General features: G+C 40.7%; 1 protein-coding gene across 3 annotated transcripts in view; it reads right to left on the bottom strand.

The window, feature by feature from the left end:
- Window positions 1-335: 335 nt before the first annotated feature.
- The window catches only part of TERF2IP (TERF2 interacting protein), a 169,337-nt gene continuing 145,446 nt past the window's right edge, over window positions 336-24,226 (bottom strand). Inside the window, exon 5 of one of the 3 annotated variants that reach the window (XR_009536932.1) lies at window positions 336-353. Coding sequence is in view for 1 of the 3 variants with exons in the window: in XM_060129912.1 (XP_059985895.1) it covers window positions 21,996-22,127 (132 nt within the window). In the remaining 2 variants the exon portion in view is untranslated. Of the gene's footprint in view, window positions 354-21,842; window positions 22,128-24,226 lie in introns of those variants that run through there. The other 2 variants (XM_060129912.1, XR_009536930.1) reach the window with 2 other exon arrangements.

The following is a 24,226-nucleotide window of genomic DNA, read 5'->3' as shown; positions in this document are numbered from 1 at the left end:
ACTTCCATTCTTTCCTTCCTTTTTCATGTCATTTTTTACACAAGAGCCAGAGATATTTGCTTTCAAAGGTAAAATGGACGATGCCACATGTCCCAGGCTTAATTTGCCTCAAGGACTTCCCAGGATGAAATGCAGACTCCTGAAGTGGTCTTGTGTTAATCTGCCGAGGCTTCTATGACAAAATACCAGAGGCTGGAGGGCTTAAACAACAGAAATTTATTTTCTCACAATTCTGGAGGCTAGAAGTCCATGATCAAGGTGCCGGTAAATTGGGATTCTAGTGAGATCACTCTTCCTGACTTATAAAATCCTCATTCTTGCTGTGTCATCATTTGGTCTTTCCTCTGTGAGTGCTGGGAGAGAGAGAGAGAACTCTAGTATCTCTTCTTCTTATAAGGACATTAGTCCTATCATATAGAACCCTACTCTTATGAGCTCATTTAACCTTAATTACCCCCTTAGAGACCCTATCTTCAAATATAGTCTCATTGGGGATTAGGGCTTCAATATAAGAATTGGGGGGCAGGGGCACGACTCAGTCCACAACAGGTCTGAAATGCTCTGCCTGGGGCTAAGGAGGAAAAGATCTGACTGGCTTGTACACAACCCAAAACAACACACAGGCACAAACACAACAGTTTAACCCTATTAAGGAGTCTATATCAATGCAGGATGGACCTCACAAGGCCTGTCTGCATATGTATAATTTTTATGGACTCAGACCCTGCCTCTCTGAGCAATTTGAATTCTGAAAAAAGGAAATCATATTTTGAACTAGTGAAATTTCAATACAATTTAAACCTAGGTATGATCCAGGCATGGTCCATCAGAACGCCCCTGTGCCTCCATGTTACATCTCTATGTGAGTCCTGAGTACACATGGATAGAGTTCTCCATGCTCAGGAGGATCCCCAACATAGGGTCCTAGTAACAAGTAGCTGGTGCTCAAGGAGCCCTAAGAAGGCGGCCAGGGAGAAGGAGAGAAGTTGAACCAAAAGTAAGTGAGCTAAAAAGATAAGAGTTGACCCTGAACAACACAGGTTTGAACTGCACAGGTCCACTTACACGTGGATTGTTTTCAATAGTAAGTCCTACAGTACTACACCACCTGAGTTGGTTGAATCAGAAGGTGCGAAACCATATATACAGAGAAGCTGTGTGTGTGAAGGAACCATGAATTTGAAGGGTTGACTATAAATTATACACAGATTTTCAACTACACAGAAGGTTGGTGCCCCCGATTCCCCCAGGCTGCTCAAGGGTCAACTATATACTCAAGCACTGATATTGTAAAAGATTCAATTAATTGCAGAGAAAAAGCAAAGAAGTTGGTATAAAACTTGACCTAATTGCTGGCTACATCATTTTTCCATGACAAATGATTGATTGTTATAAGAAGCTTGAGCAATTTCAGTTGACCCTTTACCCAGAAACAAAAAGAGAAATAGTTCACCAAAATAATTTGGAAATTATTTTTTAAGACCTCAACAAAAAAGCTATGTCTCCTATCTCCTAAGCCTGTGTGAAAATGAAGTTATCTTCTGTGGTAACATATAACAAGTCTGACTCTTGTGTAGATGTGCCCTTTATTCATTATTTTAACTGACCTGAATGTTTGCCTGAGCTGTCAATAATGGGTGCTTTCAAATGTAAGAGCAAATACAGCTTCGCCTATTCCACGTGGCAGCTCGTTCCAAGTGCTGAAACTGATGGACCCAAAGAAGACTCCACTCTTAATGTTTTTCATTCATTCGCCAATATTTATATTAGTTTCCTATCACCACTCTAACAAATAACCACAAACATAGTGGCCTACAGTTTTGTAGGTCAGACAACTGATATGGGTCTCATCCAGCTACAATTAAGGTATTGGAAGGACTGTGTTCCTTTCTGGAGGCTCTAGGGGAAGATCCTTTTCCATGGTCATACAGGTTACCAGTGTTTCGGTTCCTGTATTTGTAGAACCAAGATCTCTGTTTCCCTCCTGGCAATCAACTGAGGGCCATTTCCAGCCTCATAGGAGGTCCACACTCCTTGGCTCATTGCCCCCTTCCTCCATCTTTAAAGGCAGCAATGGTGAGTCCTCCTCATACTCTGAATCTTTCCCTCTTCTTCCATTGCTTCTCTCTGTGACCAAGCCAGATTAGATTGGGTCCACCTGAATAATCCAGAATAAGGTCCACATCTCAAGGTACATACCCTTAATCACATCTTTGAAGTTCCTTTTGCCATGGAAGGTAATATATTCACAGGCTCCAGGGATTAGAGCATGGGCATCTTTAAGAGGGCCATTATTCTGCCTACTACACCATTGCAAGAAGGTCTTTAGGTCCATATATTGAATGTCTTATTGCTGCAGTATTTTTAGGCTCTCTCCTCTTCTTCCCCATTATCATGCAGAGAAAGTCACTGTCACATGCACAAAGGTTATCATTTCCACTTGCACTGGATTTTTAGCCTCTCAGATTTGGTGGACACCTGAATGGTGTCACTTAGACTCTGTTCCTCAGTGAAGACCAGCCTTGTCATCCCTCCAGCTGCAGAGTCTCTGCAAAGCATCCAATTCTATATTTATATTCTCCAATATTCATGCCCAACACTTGCAAAATACAGCCCTTTTGTGAACCATTAATGTTATCATAAAATGAAAAAGGTGAGAGAACATAGCAATAACTCTTAGTATTGATCACGTCCAGGAAAGGTGCTTCAAAATGACTTCAATTTAAGACCAAAAAAATATATTAATGACTAAATGAACAAAAACAAGGGGAAGGAAGGATTCCTCTTTAAAGTTAAATAGATTTAAATTAAACAATTTGTTAATTGATCTACCACTTGAATCTATTAAAATCACGTACAACGATTTGGCTTTTGTATTGAAAAATAAAGCTAATAGATATTCTTTCTTATGTCTGAATCCTTTCTAGATACTAATAAAAATAAATGATAATTCAGTTAAAGAAAATGGGGTCTGATTATGTATTCATTTATTTTTGCACAATCTGCATTAAGACCAAGTGCATGTAAAAGGGGCGAATGTCTCGTCTCCATAGCTGTGACCCCATTTTCTTAATGCTGGTGGCTTTGCCTGCATCTGTTCCGTACGCTGCTGTTTAGGACGTAACTTGCAAACCTGGAAAGTGTATTTAAAATAAATCCCTATGGCTGTCTAAGGCTACTCACCTATCATCAAGATTACCTCTCCTCCTTTCCTCCCTTATTTTTCTTCTTTGCGCTTATCACTTATACTATATAATAAGCTCATTCATTTGTGTATAAATAAAATGGCTATATTGACATATAACAGTAGCTGTGAGGCACCCCACCCTTTGAAGCAGCATCAGCAGTGCGGGTTGCACAGTCCAGAATATTATATAAATAATAGTAATGACATCATAGAGCCAAGGCAAGGGATATGACATTTATTATAAATGAATCATTATTCTTAGAAGGTTTTATTTGAATCCTTCTCTTTCCTTTTAGCCTTAGGGGAGGAAAATGTTTATTTGATTTTTTTTTTTTATTGTCCACGTATCTTCTGTTGCTCAGTTCAATTTTTCCCCCCTCAGGTGAACTAAAAACAGCAACAGCAAAGACCTGGGTGATGGTAGGACAATTCTGAGTACCAACAGCCATGAGAAAGTGATTCAGCATGTGTTCTGCAGAAACCAAACTCACAGACTAACTTCCCTGCCTGGCTGGCTTCAGTGGCAGCATCTAGTCATCTCTGAAAAAGAATGCAGGCTTTGTTCAGAATGTTCTGCCTTAGATAAATGCCCAGGAAATCAAGTAACTACCTCCAAATCAAGGTCTAATATCATGGTAGAGCACAGGAGCTATGAATTTCCTTCCCACATGAGCTGACAGCTCTGAGGTCTGAAGTAAGTCCCTAAATTCTCAGTCCCCACTACTTATCTATATAATGAACATTCTCTAGCAGAATTAGAGGCTTCCTTCCAGCTAGAACGGATGTTCTATAATTTTAGTCATTCAGTGGAATAACCATCCTCCAATGACATAAAACATGCTTAGAATTCAGAGGCACAAAAGGATCGTAACCTAGTTCAGAAACGGGTTTTTTTCCTTGAGGTCCAGTCTACATCCACTTTCAAGGACAAAGAGAATAGCTGATGAGGAGTCCTATTTCAGCCTATCATTCATTCTATAGATAAAAGGGAAATCTGAAAGCAGCACAATGGCAATGCCCCTTCCCATGCAGCCTCAGGAATTAATATTTAACTCACTTCAACCATCATTTGTTGAACTCCAACTATGTGCCATGATGTGCTGGCTGGTACAATCACAATGAGAAACGAGACAACAGCTATAATATTAAGATTAATTTAAAAATATTTTGTAAGACTACCTGCAATACAATATGCTAAGGGTGATAGTAAGTGCTGGCACAAGAAGTGTAAGGTCAAATGAAATTTATTTTGACACAATGCCTGTTTGTCCAAGGAAACAGTATCTGTGTACTAAAACCATGCACTAAGAGAAGATAAAATTAACTGCCTCTGAAAAGCTGACATTAAAACAGGACCGATGCTTTTGTGCTAAATAAAGACATCCATTTGTCCACTCTTCATACGTAGGGTAAAATCACAATGGAATGTAAAGGGAAACAGAAGTTAATGAATTTGGAAGAAAGTTGCGTGATGCAAATGCTCCCTTGGGAATAAACAGATGCGGAGCAAGTTAGAGTGTTCTGTGAGATGATGGTCAGTTTCCAGCCCATTCTACAGAATCAATACAGTGTCTTGGACTTACAATAAGACTCACAAGTCATAGATTGACTTGGTCATGTATCAACTTCCACTCAGCACGGCTCTCAATGCCTCTCATCGACAAGCATTGCTGAGCAAAAACCTGTGATCAGAATCTGCAACTGGAGTGTATTACTGCCCACACTTAGACTGGCAGGGAAACGGAGCAGACAGCCAACAGCAAAAAAGCGTCATCACTTTCAGGAGACTATATGTCAATTCCAGAATTGATTTCCAAAGTCAAAACTGAAACTGCCATCAGAGGCTTCCTCTGAAATTCCATTTCATAGATGAGGTTTGTTTCAATGAAAATTAACATTCTGCACGAATCATAAAGGTCCAGAGAATCATGTTAATGTGCAACCTTCTTTTTGATGTGCCTTTCTCATGGGAAAATATGTGAAGAAATAGAATAAGAAACAAAGGGAACGATAAGCACTAGGAAATATCATTCACTCCTCCTGTATTGACTGAGCTAGGCACTCTTCCAGGTGAACAAAAATGGTCAAAAATCCCGGCCCTCCTAGAGCTTACATTCTACCAAGAGGAGACAGAAAATAAGCAAATAAGTGTGACATGTACAGTATATAAGAAGGTGTGATATGCAATGGAGAAAGAAAGCATAGAAGGCAAGGAGGTATTTGGGGGAAGTGGGGCTGCATCAGACAAGCTGATGTTGCAATCAGGTAGAAAAGTGTGCTTTATTAAAGCACAGTTTTCTGATGTCATCATTCCAGAAGCGCTTGCCATCCGGGCAAAGGGAAGACAAACAATTGGCATCCAATTCCTGTTTGTGTTTTGACCTCTTTGAGCTAGTAATCAAAAACTATACAAAGCAGGATGCTTGGGAGACATTCCCCAGGCCCCTGCCTCAATCTAGGAACTTATTTGATGAGCCAGAAAGATAATACTCTGACTATAAGAATAGCTAACATTTACATAACTTTTTCTGTGATCATCAGGCACATTCTAATAGCTTACACATGTTGATTAATCTAATCCTCATGTCACATCAGTAATGTATGTCTATCATCCCATTTTTAAGATTAAAAGACCAAGACAGTGAGGTTCACATTCTGGCTCCACAGACTGTGCTCTTAACTACCACTGTACAGTACAGCAGCATATGCCTGCATCTAATGCTCTAACTGATGTTTCCATTTGGACAGCAAACAGGCAACATGAAATTAATGTGCTCAAAATAAAACTCTGGATCCTTAATACATCTTCCCTCCCCTCCTTTTCCACCTCTGCACACCTGTTCCTTATCCAGGCTTCCAGAACTATCTTTATAAATAGCACACCCTTCACACAGTTGCTCAGACCCAACACGTAAGCCTTGATTTATCTGTTTCTTTCACACCCTTCATCTGATCTGTTTAAAAAGCCTGCAAAATATTTTTCAAAACCAGCGACCTCTAATCACTTCCAGGCCGCTGTCAGGTCTCACCTACAGGACCAGAACAGCCTTCTAGCTAGTCTCTCTGCTTCCCTCTTGCTGCCAAGAGTCAGTCTCCCTCCCTGAAGTAACAGTGATTTTTGAAATGTAAATCAGACCATACCATGCCCTTGCTCAAGTAAGTCAGATGGCTTCTATATTAGTCAGGGTTCTCCAGAGAAACAGAACCAAAATGATGTATGTATGTATGTATGTGTATGTGTATGTGTGTGTATGTGTGTGTATGTGTGTGTGTGTGTGTGTATGTGTATGTGTGTGTATTTATATATATATGAAGAGAGAGAGATGAGAGAAAGATTTATTTTAAGGAATGTACTGATCAAGTTGTGGAAGGTGGCAAGTCCAGAACCTGCAGGGTAGGCTAGCAGGCTGGAATTTCCAGCAAGAACTGATGTTGTAGTCTTGAGTCTGAAGGCTGGAAGCTCAGGCAAATTTCTATGTTTCAGTGTGGAGGAAGAACCCCTTCCTCTTCAGGGAATCTCCATCTTTTCTCTTAAAGCTTTCAACTGATTGGACGAGGCCCACCTGCATTATGGAGAACAATCTGTTTTACTCAAAGTCTACTGATTTAAATGTTAATCCCATCTAAAAGATACCTTCACAGCAACATCTAGACTAGTGTTTGGCCAAACAATTCGGCACCACAGACTAGCAAAGTTGACACATAAAATTAACCATCACAGCTTCCCATTACATTCAGAACAAAACCCATGGCCTACAGTTTTTTTCCTATCCTTACTCTCTCACCTTCTCCATTTTTTGGATCACCTGGCCTTCTTTCTATTCTGGGTACCTGACGTGCTCCTTCATATCTGCAAAATAAATGCTTCCTTTTGTTGTCACTGTTGTTCCTTGTACATGGAATGCTCTTCCCCTAGAACTCCAGGTGGCTCCCTCCTTCACTTAATTTAGGCCTCTGCCCCAACGTCACCTCCTCAGGGAGGCCTTTGCTGACCTGCTTATCTCAAACAGACCAGGGCTCCTCTCTCTATCTGCCTTCATAATACTTCTCAGTGCCTGGAAGCATGTTATGTGCTTGTTTACTGTCTCCCTCTAACCTACCAGCGTGTTTTACTTAAACATTTAAAGTGCTCATTTTATTCATCATATGGTCAAATAGTTTCTGCCATATTGTAGGTGTTCAATGAATGAAGCTGAATGAATGATGAACATCGTGAAAGTACATTTTTTTATCCTTTGGTAGAAAGGAACTGTGGAAATATCAAGAAACATTAATATCACTTTTTAAACATTTATAATGTAAATAAAACTATAAAAGATATTACTTTTTCGCTGTAATTTATACGCTATGTAACATTCTTTTTTTTGTTATAGTTGTTTTTATCTAAGGTTCTTGCCAATTTTTTGTTAGTGATTTTTTTTTTTTTGAATTTGAGGCCACAACACTCAATGTTCTTTTCCTCCTAGAACGTTATGCTTGGATCAACCCACCTAATCAAAACACCCTGTACTGAAAAATCACACTTTTAAAAATCATACAACACTAAGTTATACAGCAGCTCTCTAGAACTTATTCATCTTATATAAAACTCTAGAGTATATAGTTAACAATACAGTACTATGCACTTAAAAACTTGTCAACAGGGTAGATCTCACACAAAGTGTTCTTACCACAAAGAATAATAAAGCAAGGGAATACAAGAGTGCTTTTGGAACTAATAGATATGTTTATTACCTTGTTTATGGTGATGGTTATCACAGGTGTATGCATATGTCCAAACTCATCAAATGTATACATTTAAATTCATGCAACTCTTTGCATATTAAGTATATCTCCATAAAATTTTTTTAAAAATCAGTAACCTCCATTCCTCCACAGAACCTTGACCTCCACGCTGGCTGAATTGCAGCTCTGCCTGTGTACCACCCACCCCTTTCTTTGTCTGAGTATTGTCAATTGTTGTAGCCCATTATATACCTTAAAAACAGCATTCAAGCCAGGATTGGTATTTAGAAAGAAGGATGGGAAGATCAGTGGAGTCAATATTTAAAACTTATTTATATAGTGACTAATAGTTAATGTTTTCAAGGAAATTGCTATCATCTCATTATGTGAGTCATCCAAGAGGATTTTGAGTGTCCTTACTCCCAAGTCTGCAAATTAGATAACAAAGAAAAAGTTAGTGCTATCACTTTCTGCACTGAGTCAAAGAAATATCTTCAGAAATTCGGAGGGAAATATTTAAATTTACTGTTTGATTCCTCATTGTTTGGCAGAGAAGGCCATTACTGGGAATTTTATAAGCCAGATGTCTTTTCCCTCACAATAAATAGAGATACAGAGACTTCAGTGTCTGTTTATGGTCACAAAGATGGTCCCTTTGTAGAGTCAAAATTCAAATTCAGGATGTTCTGACTCCAAGCCTGTGTTCTTCTCAGTGACTCAGCCACCCCGGGGAAAGAAGCCCCACAACTCCAGGGACTCAATCCAAGTTCCACAAGTGGATGCTGAACACCTAGTCAGAATCTGCAACCTCTCACTCTCAAGAACATTTTCAGAAGGGTTTCTACCACCAGCTTATACTGCAAGAATCTCCAGCATCCCAGGGAGGCCCTTAGATTCTATGCCTGTAAGATGACGGAGGAGTAAGATAGGGAAGTCTTTGGGGAGCCCAGCAGTTTCCCATGTCCCTGCTACCAGGGCTGTGGCCACAGGACAGAGCCCTCTCCCCACAGGGCCTAAGGATTGGAGCCTCAGTGTGCACTTAGACAAACCACTTGTTGCTCAAGGAAGAGCTCTGATTTCCAGCATGTCACTCATCCAAAATCACTCGAACATTTTGTGAATATTATGCTTTCATGTTTCCTCCAGGAATAGAAAAAAATACGTATATAAATAAATGAAGTGGGCATTTTATTTATAAGTGGGCATTTAGTTTATAAAATAAATTACAGTTCCAGAAAGAATTCCACCAGCAATCATGTGAACCATGTGAATTTCAGGCACCAACCTCTCTGAGCCTTACTTTCCTTAGTTATAAAATGACAAGATTGGGATTCTATAAAATCCACACCAGCTCTAAGAGTCTGTGAACTAAAATCAATTAAAGCCCTTTTGTTTTCCTCTCAAATTTCACTTCACCTTGTTCACTTCAATTGTTTCTCAGTTAAATACAATAATATTCTACTGAAAATAAGATCTTACCCCACCTTTAAAAAAAATGCATCTTGTCTTCCCATTTTGTGTCTCCTCTTTGTACATCCCAGCAGTTGCCATTCAAGTGCTGCTCTATTTTGTGCTGAGTTTTATTTCCTTCAGCTTTCCTCTTTCTTGGAACAGCAGGTGCCAGAATAACAAGGCAGTGTGAAATTTATGGAAACAATGTGTTTATACACTAGGCTACCTTGTCTAAAATGTAACACTCTTGGACTCTAAATCAGATGTCTTGCCATATGTTACAAGGTACAAAGAATACTGTACAGGCTAGTACCTACCATTTTTTGCACAAAGGTATGGGGTCCCAAAATTACTCTTGTGAAATACAAAAATTTCTATGAATCCTTTTGCTGTACCTTTATGGCAACCAAAACACTCAAACTGAGATTATTCCCTGTTTACATTACAGAGTATTTAATAAAGTCCCAAATAAAAACTGGTCACAGCAATAAGAATCCTTTAATTTAAGCATATTAAAACATTTGAATCATACTGTAATTTCTCATAGAGGTGGACTATAAATTTCAATTCTTTTTTGAACAAATAAGACATTTCAAGATTACCACATTTCCTTGAGAAATTTACTTTGTGATTGTTTCTGTGAGAGCCCTCTCTCAGATAAATTTGTTTTATTTTAATTAAAGTTGAACAGAAAATTTTTTGTTTTAAGCTACATATCTGACCATATAGATATCTCCTGTTTGATTCTACTGAAAGATATGGTTTAATTTCTCCTGGATTTGAGATATTAGCCATTGTTTGCTACCCACCCACAATCAGTATTAGGAAAGCTGACAAGGTAATTGTATTTTCCTGTTTTCCTACATTTGACATTTCCACTTCTCCCTTCCTTGTGAAACCATTAAGTTTGCATGTTCCAGTGAGGGCATAATAGAAATAGTCACTCCCTTCAACCAATGCTCTTACAGTGTAGATGGATTTATTTTAAATCTAATTCCTGGACTTCCCTGGTGGCACTGTGGTTAAGAATCCGCCTGCCAATGCAGGGGACACGGGTTTGAGCCCTGGTCCAGGATGATTCCACATGCCATAGAGCAACTAAGCCCGTGTGCCACAACTACTGAGCCTGCGCTCTAGAGTCCACGAGCCACAACTACTGAGCCCACATGCCACAACTACTGAAGCTCACGTGCCTAGAGCCCATACTCTGCAACAAGAGAAGCCACTGCAATGAGAAGCCCATGCACCACAACAAAAAGTAGCCCCTGTTCGTCGCAACTAGAGAAAGCTCGAGCGCAACAACAAAGACCCAACACAGCCATAAATAAATAAATAAGTAATCTTTAACAAATAAATAATTCTAATTCCTGCATCATGGGCTTCTTATTGGCAATGGTAACATAACGAATCAAGTTCTCTACAAGAACTTAGCCTTGGGTGCCACCCACAAAGCCTGCATAATGCATCAAAATCAGTACATTTACTATCAGGTATTTCACACTAGGCACACTGGTGAACACCAGAGGTAAAGCTGGAAAAGACACATTTCTTGTTCTCCATGAGTTTGTTATAATTGTAGGACCTGAAGAAGCCGTCTCTATTCCAAAATATTCCTCCAAATGTCCTGACCGTGGGTCTGAGATTCCCATGCTCCTCGTTCTTCTGGAGTGAGGCATGGAAAGCACTGTGGGGGACACCAGTACACAATCTCCTTAACACTTGATATGACCCTTGTAGACTAGGGCCCAGGAGGATCAACCTATGGACAATCTCAGTATTCTCTAACCCAGTTATCCCCAACTCTGCTAATGATTAGAACCACCAAAAAGATTTTTATTAACTCAGGAAGCTGGACGTGGAGCCCAGGGATCTACACTTTTCAACCAGATCTGACTATAGCTCTCTTGCTGTTCTCTGGCTTTCCCTCCCCCACTTCTCCTCCTCCTCCTCCTCCTCCTCTTCCTCCTCCTCCTTTCTCTTCCTTCTTCAAATAAATAACAGAAAGAAAATATGAAAAAAGTGTTCTCCTAAAATATCTTACAGGTGAAGATTCTGAATGTGATAGCCAGAACTGTCCTGCACTTATACAGTTTAACTAATTCATTCATACACATCTTAGTCACTGGGAATATTCAGATTAAATGTGTAAAAGGCTCAAGAAAACCTGGTAATTTTATTTTATAGAGATGCTAAGCAAAAGCCTTGACTGTCTTCATGTGAATGCCTTATCACAAGCAGACACAGGGGATGTGGAGTGCTTAGGTAGTCCTACACACGGGTAACTTGAGATATTTGTAATACTCGTTACATTTACATTCTAACAAATAGTTATGGCCCTTTAAATATCTTCTCTGTTATTTCAGACACAATTCACTTACATATATATGTGTGTGTGTGTGTGTATGTGTGTGTATGTGTGTGTGTGTGTGTGTGTGTGTGTGTATGCTTGTGTATTTCTGAGAGGTCTAAAGGGATTTCTCAAGGATTTTTTTTTAATTTCCATATAATTCTTTCAGCAACTGCTTGGTTTTTAATAACATTTCTTAAGTCACACTTTACAAAGGTTTATGACCTTTAACCCAGATTTTAAGGTTTTATGACTTGAATATACATTGAATGAAGGCATCTGGGATTTTGTTTTATTTGCTTTGTCTCTCCAGAAAGCAATATATGCAGGTAATTATTTTAGGAAACATTCTACTGTCATTTATTTTATTGCTTACTTATTTCGGCTTTGTCATATTGCTTCCATATCTTCAAGTCTAACTGCTAATGATCCTTTCCTCAAATATCTTAGGATTAATTTAAAACAAAGTTGATACCTCATTCCCTTCCATTTCATGTACTTTCTTTTGCATAGCAAATATTTATTCCATTGATAAGTATTATACTCAATCTAAATCAAATTGCCATTACAAACTAGGTATGCAAGTCTACTATCTTAAGATTACTCTGAATTATTTTTCTCTTTTATAAAAGAATGTTTTTCATCTCTCCAAAACCTGTCAAATCATATTGTCTTAAACACTTTGGAATTTTTTTTTTGGTAGTCATTAACACTTTGCAGGAATCTTATCATGAAAAGAGCTCTCTCCTGATCTGGGAATAATCTTAATCAATTACTTTGATTAAAAGGTAATTTAATCAATTACTTTGATTAAAAGGTAATTAAATCAAATTATATTGCTTTTTGCCCCCTTCAATTTCTTTCAAATATTTTTTCTCATCCAATTACTAAAAGTAATGTAATGTAAGTATAAGGAATTGTAAACTATTTTGTCCCATTATTTTGAGATCAATAACAATAGGCTAGACATAGCAACAGGTTCATATTTGTTTCTTTTAAGTGAAATGCTCTATTGAAGTATAACATATATAGAAATGTCAACAAATATAAAGTGTATTGGGACACTGATCAAAAAATATAAAACAAGAGGGCTTCCCTGGTGGCGCAGTGGTTGAGAATCCGCCTGCCGACGCAGGGGACGCAGGTTCGTGCCCTGGTCCGGAAAGATCCCACATGCTGCGGAGCGGCTGGTCCCATGAGCCATGGCCGCTGAGTCTGTGCGTCTGGAGCCTGTGCTCCACAACAGGAGAGGCCACAACAGTGAGAGGCCCGCGCACCGCAAAAAAAAAAAAAAAAAACTATATATATATATATATATATATATAAAACAAGAAAGGAACTACAAAATAAAAAACAAAATGTGTACTGGTTGATGGATTTTCAATCTCAAATGTAGTGTTCAGTACACTATCAGGTCCTCAACAAACACTGGCAACTCCCTGTCCTTTAGCCACACATTTTCTCTGAACTTTACATTAACCCAGTAAAGACATGCTTTCTACTTGGGAGAGCCATGTGCAGAGACTGAAAACGTGAAAGAGTGTCTTCCTGAATTAGGCACTATGGTCATGTTGCCCAAGTGTGAAAATCACTTTTTTAAAAACCCTTTTGGGGACTTCCCTGGTGGTGCAGTGGTTAAAAATCTGCCTGCCAATGGAGGGATACGTGTTCGAGCCCTGGTCCGGGAAGATCCCACATGCCATGGAGCAACTAAGCCCATGCGCCACAACTACTGGGCCTGCGCTCTAGAGCCCACGAGCCGCAACTACTGAAGCCTGTGCACCTAGAGCCCGGGCTCCGCAACAAGAGAATCCCGAGCACCACAACAAAGAGCAGCCTCCACTCGCCGCAACTAGAGAAAAGCCAGCGCGCAGCAACGAAGACCCGACACAGCCAAAAAATTAATTAATTAATTATTTTTAAAAATCCTTTTGTACAGCTCCTGGCTGTGAGAAGACAACAGCTATAAGAGCTGGAATCCGGGTCTTGAATCCTCTATAGGAGTCCCCCCTGAAATTCACTGAGTTTAGAAGAAATGGTATTGGAGTACCTACTGGAAGCCAGGTCCAGTGCTAGATAATGGGAATACATTTCCCTTGGGGCCTTTTAGAGTTAGAAGGAATCCAAACCACATGGGGGTAGGAGGGATACTCCACAGCAGTGTTCAAGTTATGCATGGAGCAGAGAAAAGGGCACTTATGCTTGACTGGAGAAGTCAGAAAGATTTGCTGAGGGAGGAAACTTGTAGGGGGCCTACAGCGTCATCCACCCCACCAGTGATAACTCCTGAAAGGCTTGCAGCCTCTCAAGCGAGGCCTACCTTGCTCACCAAACCACAACGGACCTCTAGATTAAAAAACCCAAATTCTTCCAATGGTAACTGAACACCCTAGTTAGCATTCAATGTGGTTCTGATGATCTTTCCTTCAAGCAACACTAGTTTTCATCTCCTCTGCTTATTCTTTCTTCTGTGTTGCCACCTAAAATACCTTCCTTTCCACTAGCCACTTACTCAAACCCTCTATTTTTTATCACAGTCCGGCTCTAAACTTACTTCCTCCAAGAAGCATCTGTCTACATACAAATACTTCCTTCCCTATGATTTTCTCGTCTGTGACACTGTCATAAATGTGTTCAGATGTTATCTTGAAAGTCTCTGTTGTCTAAGAGCACCTTATCTCTCTACAGGGATTAAATTTCAAAAGGCAATGAAAGTAGGGTTCTAGAAGACTGTTCAAAAAGCAGGAGGTTGTGAGAGCAGTACTTCCCCTCCCTTACCCTCAACTTTCCCTGGGTAGTGTAGCAGCTACTGGTTTCTTGTTTTAAGTGAAGATACGTTCCCTCTATCCCCAGAATCTATGCTGGGGAGGAGCCCTCCAGCCTGAGGCTGTGAAGCATTTAATAAAAGAACATCAGGAAGTCAGTGGCTCCATTTAACAGCCCAGGTTCTCCAGATACAGGGAGGGTGGTCTCTGGGGGACTGTCCAGAGCTAAGCTGTATTAGTTTCCTAGGGCAGTAGCAACAAATTACTACAAACCTGGTAGCTTAACGGAAATATCCTCTCTCACAGTTTTACAGCCCAAAAGTCTGAAATCAAGGTGGACTCCCTCCAGAGGCTCCAGGTTGATAATCCATTCCATGTCTCTCCTAGCTTCTGATGACTGCCAACAATGTACAGCTTGTGGCTGTATCACTCTAGTCCCTGTCTTCGTGGTCACATTGCCTCCTCCCCTCCTCCCTGTTTCTCTGTCGAATCTCTCTCACAGGTGTTTCTTACAAGAAATTTATCACTGCATTTAGAGACCACTTGGATAATCCAGAATGACCTCTTCATCTCATGATCCTTAGCTTAATTACATCTGCAAAGACTCTTTTTCCAAATAGGACTACATTCACAGTTTCTGGGAATTAGTTCTCGGACAGCTTTTTGCAGGCCACCATTCAACCCACTGAGAGTATCAGGATAACCTAATTATCTAGATGATTACCATGATAACCTAATGTTGTCACTAACAGCGGTGGTTTACAAAGCATGCTCATCATTTAGATGAAGTATAGCAAATCATTAAGTTACCTCCTGCTCCTGAGCTATTGAAATTGTTCAAGGAGAACTGCTAAGTGCTTTGAGGAAAAAAGATGAATTAAGTCTTCTTTCAAGGATATTATAATTCAGTAGGAAAAACAAACATGTACACAAGTGCAGGGAAGTTGAACGAAGGTGAAAATGCAATGCTTTGCAAAGAAGAGTAGGGGGAGAGTAAAGACCACTCGTTCCTTTTTCCTCTATTTCTTCCTCAACATTACTCCTTCTCACAAGCACTCAACACCTTATGTATATCACAAATGCCCCATTAGCTGATGTTTTGGTTCATTTCTTTCATGGACACCAAAGGCAAGTGGACACCTTTGCTAAATGTAATATTATGGAGTTCTCATGAACCCAAAATCTGTCATATTTAAAATAGAGATTACATTAAAAAAATACAGTAACTGCCCGATAAACTCGCAAATGAAAGCTATATATACGCTTTAGTATTGTTTCAAACTTATTTTCTTTAATAACGTGAGAATCTACAGACTATATACAGTTGACCCTTGAACAACACAGGGATTAGGGGCACTGACCTACCATGAAGTCAATGCAAAGAGAATATCTATCCATTCTATACCTTGCCCCCCCCCCGGCTCCCCATATACAGAGAGCACTTCCTAAGTGGAAAAATGAGCACTTCCTAAGTGGACATTAGCGAAATTCCAGGAATTCACCATGAAGTAGGGGGTCACCAAAAGTCTAAGTCAAGCAAAGGCTTATTAGCAGAGATGAGGTCTAATTAAAGTGAAAAAGACAAATGAAATTGTGAGATATATATAAACCATTTCTATAAATTTCTTACAGCAATTTATCTAGACTCCCTGAGAATAAATATTTACATACTCTATGGTTGCTACGAAGTCTTTTCCTGAAGTTATTTTTTCCTATCACCACTAAGAGGACGTGACGTGTTCCAGAGAAATAAACTCGAGAATCAGGCATAGTTCTCTTGTATCAGGCATCTAATTTAATGCTATCAGGAAAATCTAAGAAATATGAGGTTCTCTTGAAACATTAGGGATACAGAAGAGAAGATGCCTGTTTCTCTTCACTTCTGTGTTTAAACACAAACCAGTGGACGAAACTGTCCTCCTTAAAGTGATCAAAACACCAGCAGGATGGGACGCTGGCTTGTCAATCAAGATGCCAATATCTTGATACCAATGCCCCTATCTTGTACTACAATCTTTTGGCCCACTTTTGGTTTCAGTTTCCTACTAAAAGAAATAACCACAGTGGAACACAGAACGTTCAGGAAAATCTTACTAAGGAGATTCCAGTCCAAGCCGGTGACCTACACACCAAACCTGCAGCTACATATGGAACAATTTCCTCTTGGAAAAAAAAAAAAAAAAACCTGAAACCTGGCTGAGCAGCGCCTACGCCGCAGGCGAAGGAGAAAAGGAGCAGGTGGGAGAGGCCAGACGCGGATGGCCATAAGGACCGCCCCTGGGCGGCAACCCACAGTCACAGGAGGGAGCTCAAACCCTGAGCTTCTCCCTGAGGAGTGAAGGCTCTGAACCCCACATGGGACACCCCCAACCTTTAAGACCTGCACCTGAGACATGAGCCCCCAAAACATCTAGCTTTGAAAACCAGTCACTTCACGATACCTGCCCTACAGTCCGAGAGACAGCTGTGGAAGGCCCGCGCTCAGACTCACCAGCCCTGGGTCCAGCGCGGAAGCCGCCTCCAGGGATGCCCCAACGGCTGGGGGAGAGGCTCTGTTTGCTGGTCCTGAAGCACCGGCCTGAAGGGCAGGCCTCTGATTTAACACATTTGGGAGACTGCTGGTGTTCTCTGCGAAGGAGGCTGGCAGGCAGCATCTCTGTGCCCTCCTTCCAGGGCCAGGATCTCTCAGGAGGGAGTTTTCACACGTGTCAGGTACCCGGTTTTACGTCAAGGGCCCCAGTTTTATGTCAGACGCCCGGTTTTACCTCTGGTGCCCCAGCATTATGTCAGGCGCCTGGGGAGTCTGGTGCCCAGGTTTACATCGGGTGCCCGGTTTGACACAAGGTGCTGGGTTTTACATCCGGTCCCCCCGCTTTACAACTGTTGCCCCTGCTTCTCGTCAGGTGCCGTGGATTTACGTCAAGTGCCCCAGTTTTACGACAGGTGCCGGGTTTTATACCAGGCACCCGGTTTTTACCTCAGACGCCAGCTTTACGTCAGGCACTGGTTTTACGTCAGGCGCCCGGTTTTACGTCAGGCGCAGAGCTTACGTCAGGCGTAGGGCTTATGAGAGGCGCCCGGTTTTATGTCAGGCTCCCAGTTTAACGTCGAGTGCCCGGGGTTTACATCAAGTGCCCCAGTTTTATTGCAGGTCCCAGGTTTACGTCAGGCACTCAGTAATACGTTAGGTGTCGTGGTTTTACATCAGGCGCCCGGGCTTACGTCAGGCGCCAGTTTTACGTCAGACGCCCGGTTTTACGTCAGGCGCCGGCTTTACGCGAGGCACCGGGCTTACGTGACGCACCGGTTTTACGTCACGTGCCCCTGGGGTTTACAACAAGTGCCCCAGTTTTACGACAGGTCACAGGTTTACAGAAGTAACACGTCAGGTGTCATGGATTACATCAGGTGCCTGGTTTTAGGTCAGGTGCCCCAGCTTTACATCTGATGCTCCGTTTGTTTGGGGTTTCTTTCTTTTTTTTTTTTTTGAAGTAAAACTTTTATTATTTGCAGTTTACGAGAATATTTAAAAATAGTCAAAAGAATCTACATACAAACTAATAGAATTAGTAAATTATTTTAGCTAGGTAGGTCTCTGGATAGATGAAGAGACAAAAATTGTATTTTCATACACCAACACCAAAAAATTTGCAAGTGCAGTTTAAAATGAATTCCATTACAGAGCATGAAAAAATATTGGATATCTAAGGAAATAAGTAGATCCCCCTTATTTGTGGAGAATATGTTTTAAGACAGCAGTCCCCAGCCTTCTTGGCACCAGGGACTGGTTTTGTGGAAAACAATTTTTCCACAGATTCGGGGGGAGGATTCGTTCAGGCAGTAATGCCAGCAATGGGGAGCCATGGCGAGTGGCAGATGAACCTTCACCCACTCACTCACCCGTTGCTCACCTCCTGCTGTGCGGCCCAGTTTGTAATAGGCTGTGGACCTGTATCACAGCCCGGGGGTTGGGGACCCCTGGTTTAAGACCTCCCCCCTCCAGTGGATGCCTGAAATCAAGGATAGTTCGAGACACTATGTATAAAGTTTTTCCTACACATATGTACCTCTGATAAAGTTTAACTTATAGTTACAGTAAGAGGTTAACAACAGTAACTAATAATAAAATACAACAGTTATAACAATATACCATAATAAAAGTTATATAAATGTGGTCTCTCTCTCTCTCTCTCTCTCTAAATATTTTGTTGTACAAATTTAATACCTTTTCTGTCTTTTAACTAAGCACTTACACACTGTGGCTGTATCTTTTGCAGTTTGAGGTGTGACAGCAAAACTAGCACAAATTTCTTTTTCCTTCACAACTTCTTAGACAGAACATTTGTTCTTACTAGATCTTAGCAACCTCAGCACTTAACTTATTTTTTCCTTTATTAAGTCAAGAGCTTTCACCTTTTCACTTAAAGGAAGAACTTTATGGCTTCTCTTTGGTATATCCGAATTGCCAGCATCTCTACTCGTGCGCTTTGGGGCCATTGATAAGTAAAATAAGGTTTTCCTGAACACAAGCACTGTGATGCTGTGGTAACCAAGCAGGACCTACGGGGCCTTCCTGGGAAAGACCCCTACCCCTACCCCCAAGTCCCCTGCTTTGGGTCCTCTGTGAAGTACCTAATAACAGTATCAGATGAACATTTCCTGAGTTGTTTTACAGATGCTAAAACCACCACCAAGTGGAAGAGGTTAACTACTTGATGACCATGATGAGCATGTAGCCCCCAGACCTACTGGAGCCTCGGGATTAACAACGTTAACCCCTGTGACATCACCTTCTTACCTCACCATCAACCTTTCAGAGAATTGTGCCTGAGCTGATCACATACCCTGAGTGTCCTCTCCTTCACCTTGCCTTTAAAAATGCGCCCCTGAAACTCATCAGGGAGTTCAGGTGTTTTCGAACATTAGCTGTCCTGGACTCCTTGTCTGGTTCTTTACAGTAAACAGGGCACTTTCCTTCACCATAACCCGGTATCAGTAGATTGGCTTTACTGTGCATGGGCTAGCGGACCCAAATGTGGTTCAGTAACATAGTAACAGTTGATTTGATAACCAAGAGGGCTACTAGGTAAATAACAGGTGGGACAGAGCAGGAGGGCATGAGATTTCATCATGCTACTCAGAAAGGCATGCAATTTAAAATTTATGAATTATGTCTGAAATTTTTCATTTAATATTTTCAGACTCTGGATTGGTGCCCCAGTTTTACATCTGGTGCCCTGGGTTTTGTTTTGTTTTGTTAAGATCTTTATTGGAGTATAACTGCTTCACAATACTGTGTTAGTTTCTGTTGCACAACAAAGTGAATCAGCTGTATGTATACATATATCCCCATATGCCCTCCCTCTGGAGCCTCCCTCCCACCCGCCCTATCCCACCCCTCTAGGTCATCGCAAAGTGTGCCCTGATTTTTGAGGCTGCCTCCAGGGGACACCTCTACATCACCTGGCTCTGGTGGCCATGGGGCCTATGCTTTCGGCCCCACAGCACTGTTGATATTTGCATATTTTAAAATCTACTGCCTGAGGGTCTGGCTTCCAATCAGCCTGAATCTAGGTACTGACTGAGATTCCCCCACTTTGTAACACAGACTGGTCTTGGCAAACCCTCATCTACTAGGAGCCATTAAAAATAAAATAGGCTGTTTGGACAATCACTAAGGTTTGAGAGACAAGGGTGAGGCAGGATTGAACGATCAGGCTCATCTCCTGCAGGAGGCCACTCCTTTAAGTCTGGCTGCTTTATCTAATGCAACAGAGAGTCAAGCAAAAGGAAGAAACAAAAGAATATGTTCCCATCAAAAGAACAAGATAAAACCTCAGAACCAAACCTTAATGAAACAGAGATAAGTACATTATCTGATAAGGAAAATCTTCCTGAGCACTGGTCAGTGGGATGAAGAAATGGGGGTGGCCAACACAGGCAAGATGGAGAAACACACCAGGAAAAATAAATAAACAAGAAAAATATTAGATACTGAAAAGTACTATGAAGAGTACTACTTATAATAGCATAATAAAATAGTAGTATTAAAAAAGAGCTGATATGCAAGGTTTCTAAACCTTGGAACTTGATACTTTGGACTGGATAACTCTCTGTTGGGGGGGTGGGTTTCTTGTGCATGGAGGGATGTTCTCCAGTGTCCCTGGCTTCTACCTATTAGATGCCAGTAATATGACCCCTTCAGTTGTGACTCAAGACATTGCCAAGTGTCCCAGAGGGAGAGAGAAATCGCCCCCAGTTGAGCACCACTGCAATGGAGCCACTAGATGATACCTTTCAGCTCCAAACGTTTATCCTCATAATGAAACCAGAATACTGTACATAATGAACCTGCCCCATCCTCTCTTTTCAACCAACCTTTGTAATGATAGATGCCATCCTCTTCTGTACCTAACTGTAAAGCTTGCAGAACCGTTTGCCTCAATAACATTCCAAACCTGTATTGTAGGAACTGAAAACACCATCAGACCCTGTAAAAAAGATGACAAGGTGTCCTGCACTATTGACATAGTTAAGAACCTCCATGAATAGCGCTTCTAAGCTATTATCTGGAGACCAACAGGAATGTTGAAGAGTTTCTCCACATGAAAGCACTTATCTGCACAGTCATAAAAGATATCCCATTACCATGGAAGGAAATTAAAACTGCAATAAATTTCAAAAGAGAAGAATGAAGAAGAGTAGGTATAAAGGACCAGTAGAAAATCTCAAGTGAGAACATGCTCAACACAGAAAGGGGAGGAGGGCTGTGGAGGCCATGACTGCATTGTATAGAGAGTGACCTGGCACTGCCGGTGAACATGGACACACTTAGAAAACAGATGCAAATACATCAAGAGGGTCTAGAGAGTACTGTTTAGAGAAGGCCTTCTCTCCGTCATCCAAATCATATTCAAATTAAGTTGAAACCATGACAAAGAAAACCTTTGTATTTGATTCTGGCCACTGAGAAATTCCATTTGGAAGATGTTAAATAGCTCATGAAATTAAAACACACACCTGAACTAAAAGTCTCCATCTTCCTTTGTTTGTGCTAAAATTTTAGGGCCGATCCCATAATATATTTTTAGGACAGAAACTTCAAAAACTCTAGGAAACATGTTTAGTGAGCATAAGAAGAAATCATTGAGCTATAGATATTTATGGCAAGTAAAAATTGGTTTTCATTAGTTACCTTTTCTAAATAATACTCTTACAGATTAAACTAATTTTTAATAGAGAATTGACATGACTCTACTTATCTTACAAGTTTCTCTATTTTACTTCTCTATTATATTAATACAATTTAAAGAAATAAAACACAGGAATCTTGAATTTTTTTAAATTTTATTTAATTTTTGGCTTGTTGGGTCTTCACTGCGGCACGCAGGCTTTCTGGCTTTCTCTAGTTGTGACAGCAGGGGCTACTCTTCCGGGGGCTACTCTCTGTTGTGGTGCACGGGCTTCTCATTGCGGTGGCTTCTCTTGTTGCGGAGCACGGGCTCTAGGCACGCGGGCTTCAGTAGTTGTGGTGCACAGGCTTAGTTGCTCCACGGCATGTGGGATCTTCCTGGACCAGGGATCGAACCTGTGTCCCCTGCATTGGCAGGCAGATTCTTAACCACCGCACCACCAGGGAAGTCCCAGAAATCTTGAATTTAAAAAAATATATAATGTTAGACCAACTGCTTCCTCTGTTTTTCAGAAGAGCACAGATTTTATCACAGATTTTATCACAGATTTCCCTTAAATAAGAAGTATGAGTTGGAAAGGGCACAGGAGTCAGATGCTTTAAAACACCTCTTCTACCCTTCGCCAGCTACATGATTCTGTTAATTCATTTAATATTGCTGAGAACCAAGTTTCTCATATAGAGATTGGATATAACAATTATATACTATTCATGGGGTGGCTGTGAAAATAAAAAGAAATGGCCTATGAGAAAAGGCTTTGCAAACCGTAAAGTTCTATCAAGTGCTGTTTTGTTATCATCTTATCATTGAATTAACATAAAATGTGGCCACAGTGTGGTTTACATAAAACATTCAAGCCTGCAGATGACCAAGAGGTCCAGCTTGAAGAAACTTTAGTCAGGCTTCTTCCAGACTACAGACCCTGACCTCCCTTTCCTCAGAGGATTTTCTTTAGAAAACTTATAAATTCTTTCTTTGCCTATTTGATATGTAAATCCTTTTAAAAGCCTCTAACTCCTTGTACCTTCAAGGAATATCTTCCTCCAGGAGCTGGGAGCCATCATTTTGAAACAATAACATCAAGCCCCCCAATCTCCCAGTTTCTGTGGTAGGGTAGGAGCCCAACTTCCATGAGCACTTTGCTCCAAGTTGTAAAACTACCTTCTGTCATGAAGATAAGAGAAAGTTTACTTTTCCTTTGGGAAAGACCCATTAGCAAATACAGACAGCCTATGATCCCCCCATTCCCCAGCTATTCAAAACTCACCCACCCTTTGTTTCAGCAGAGTTAAGTTCAGACTTTAGTTCTGGCCCTTCTCCTCTTTGCAACAGCCTTGAATAAAGTCTTCCTTGCCTGTTAAATTTTGTCCTGTACAATTTTGGTTTTGACGCGTTTGCAAAAGAATGAAGATATACCCTAGGATTCATTTGCAGCAAAACTTAACAGCCCCCAACTCCACTTGTGACTCACCCAGGTTATAGCTCGCATTAGTCTCTTACAGACTGAAACCTCCTGGAGGTGAGGAACTAACCAAGTAACTGACCGCGTCTAACAATGTCCTCTCTATATAACCATGTATTTATGTATGTGGATCAACATGTAGTTATTACTGTTTTCAGTCCCTGAATTAGTATACATATCAGAGTTTAACTTCTCAGAAGCCAGAGCACTTGAAATACTTCCACAGGTGGTAGATCTGGTGATGCTGCAAAGCAGATTGCAAGAGAAACACATTTTTAAACCACTTTATTGAGGTATGATTGACATACAAAAAGCTGTACGTATTTAATGCACATGACTTGATGAGTTTGAAGATAAGTATACACCCATGAAACCATCACCACAATCTATGCCATAAACCTATCCATCACCTCCAAAAGTTTCCTCACACCCTCCTTACTTATCATTATTTGGGGATAAGAACATTTAACATAAGATCTATCCTCTTACCAAATTTTTAAGTATATAATACAGTGTTGTTAACTATAGGCACTATGTTATACAGTAGATTTCTAGGACTCATTCATCTTGTATAACTGAAACTTTGTACCCTTTGACTAATACCTCCGCATTTTCCCTAACCCCAGTCCCTAGCAACCACAGTTCCAACTCACTGCTTCTATGATTTACTTTCCTCTTGCAAGTGGTATCATGCAGTATTTCTCCTGCTGTCTGGCTTATTTCACTTAGCATAATGCCCTCCAGGTTCATCCATATTGTCACAAATGGCAGGATCTCCTTCTTTTTTAAGCTTGAATAACATTTCATTTCATGTGTTTGCCATATTTTCTTTAGCTATACATCTTTTGATTGCATTTAGGTTGCTTCCATGTCTTGGCTATCGTGAATAATGCTACAATGAACGTAAGAGTGAAGATCTCTATTCGAAATACTGATTTAATTTCCTTTTAACATATACCCAGAGTGATATTGCTGGATCATAGGGTAGTTCTAATTTATTTTGAGAAACTGCATACTGTTTTCCACAGTGGCTGCACCAACTTACATTCCCAGCAGTAGTGCACAAATCTTCCCTCTTTTCATTCTCCCAACACA

Source organism: Lagenorhynchus albirostris, chromosome 19 (genome assembly GCF_949774975.1).
Source record: "Lagenorhynchus albirostris chromosome 19, mLagAlb1.1, whole genome shotgun sequence".
In the NCBI taxonomy this organism is placed as follows: domain Eukaryota; kingdom Metazoa; phylum Chordata; class Mammalia; order Artiodactyla; family Delphinidae; genus Lagenorhynchus; species Lagenorhynchus albirostris.
Note: the sequence above shows the minus strand (reverse complement) of the source record. Positions and strands in the feature narration are given on the sequence as shown.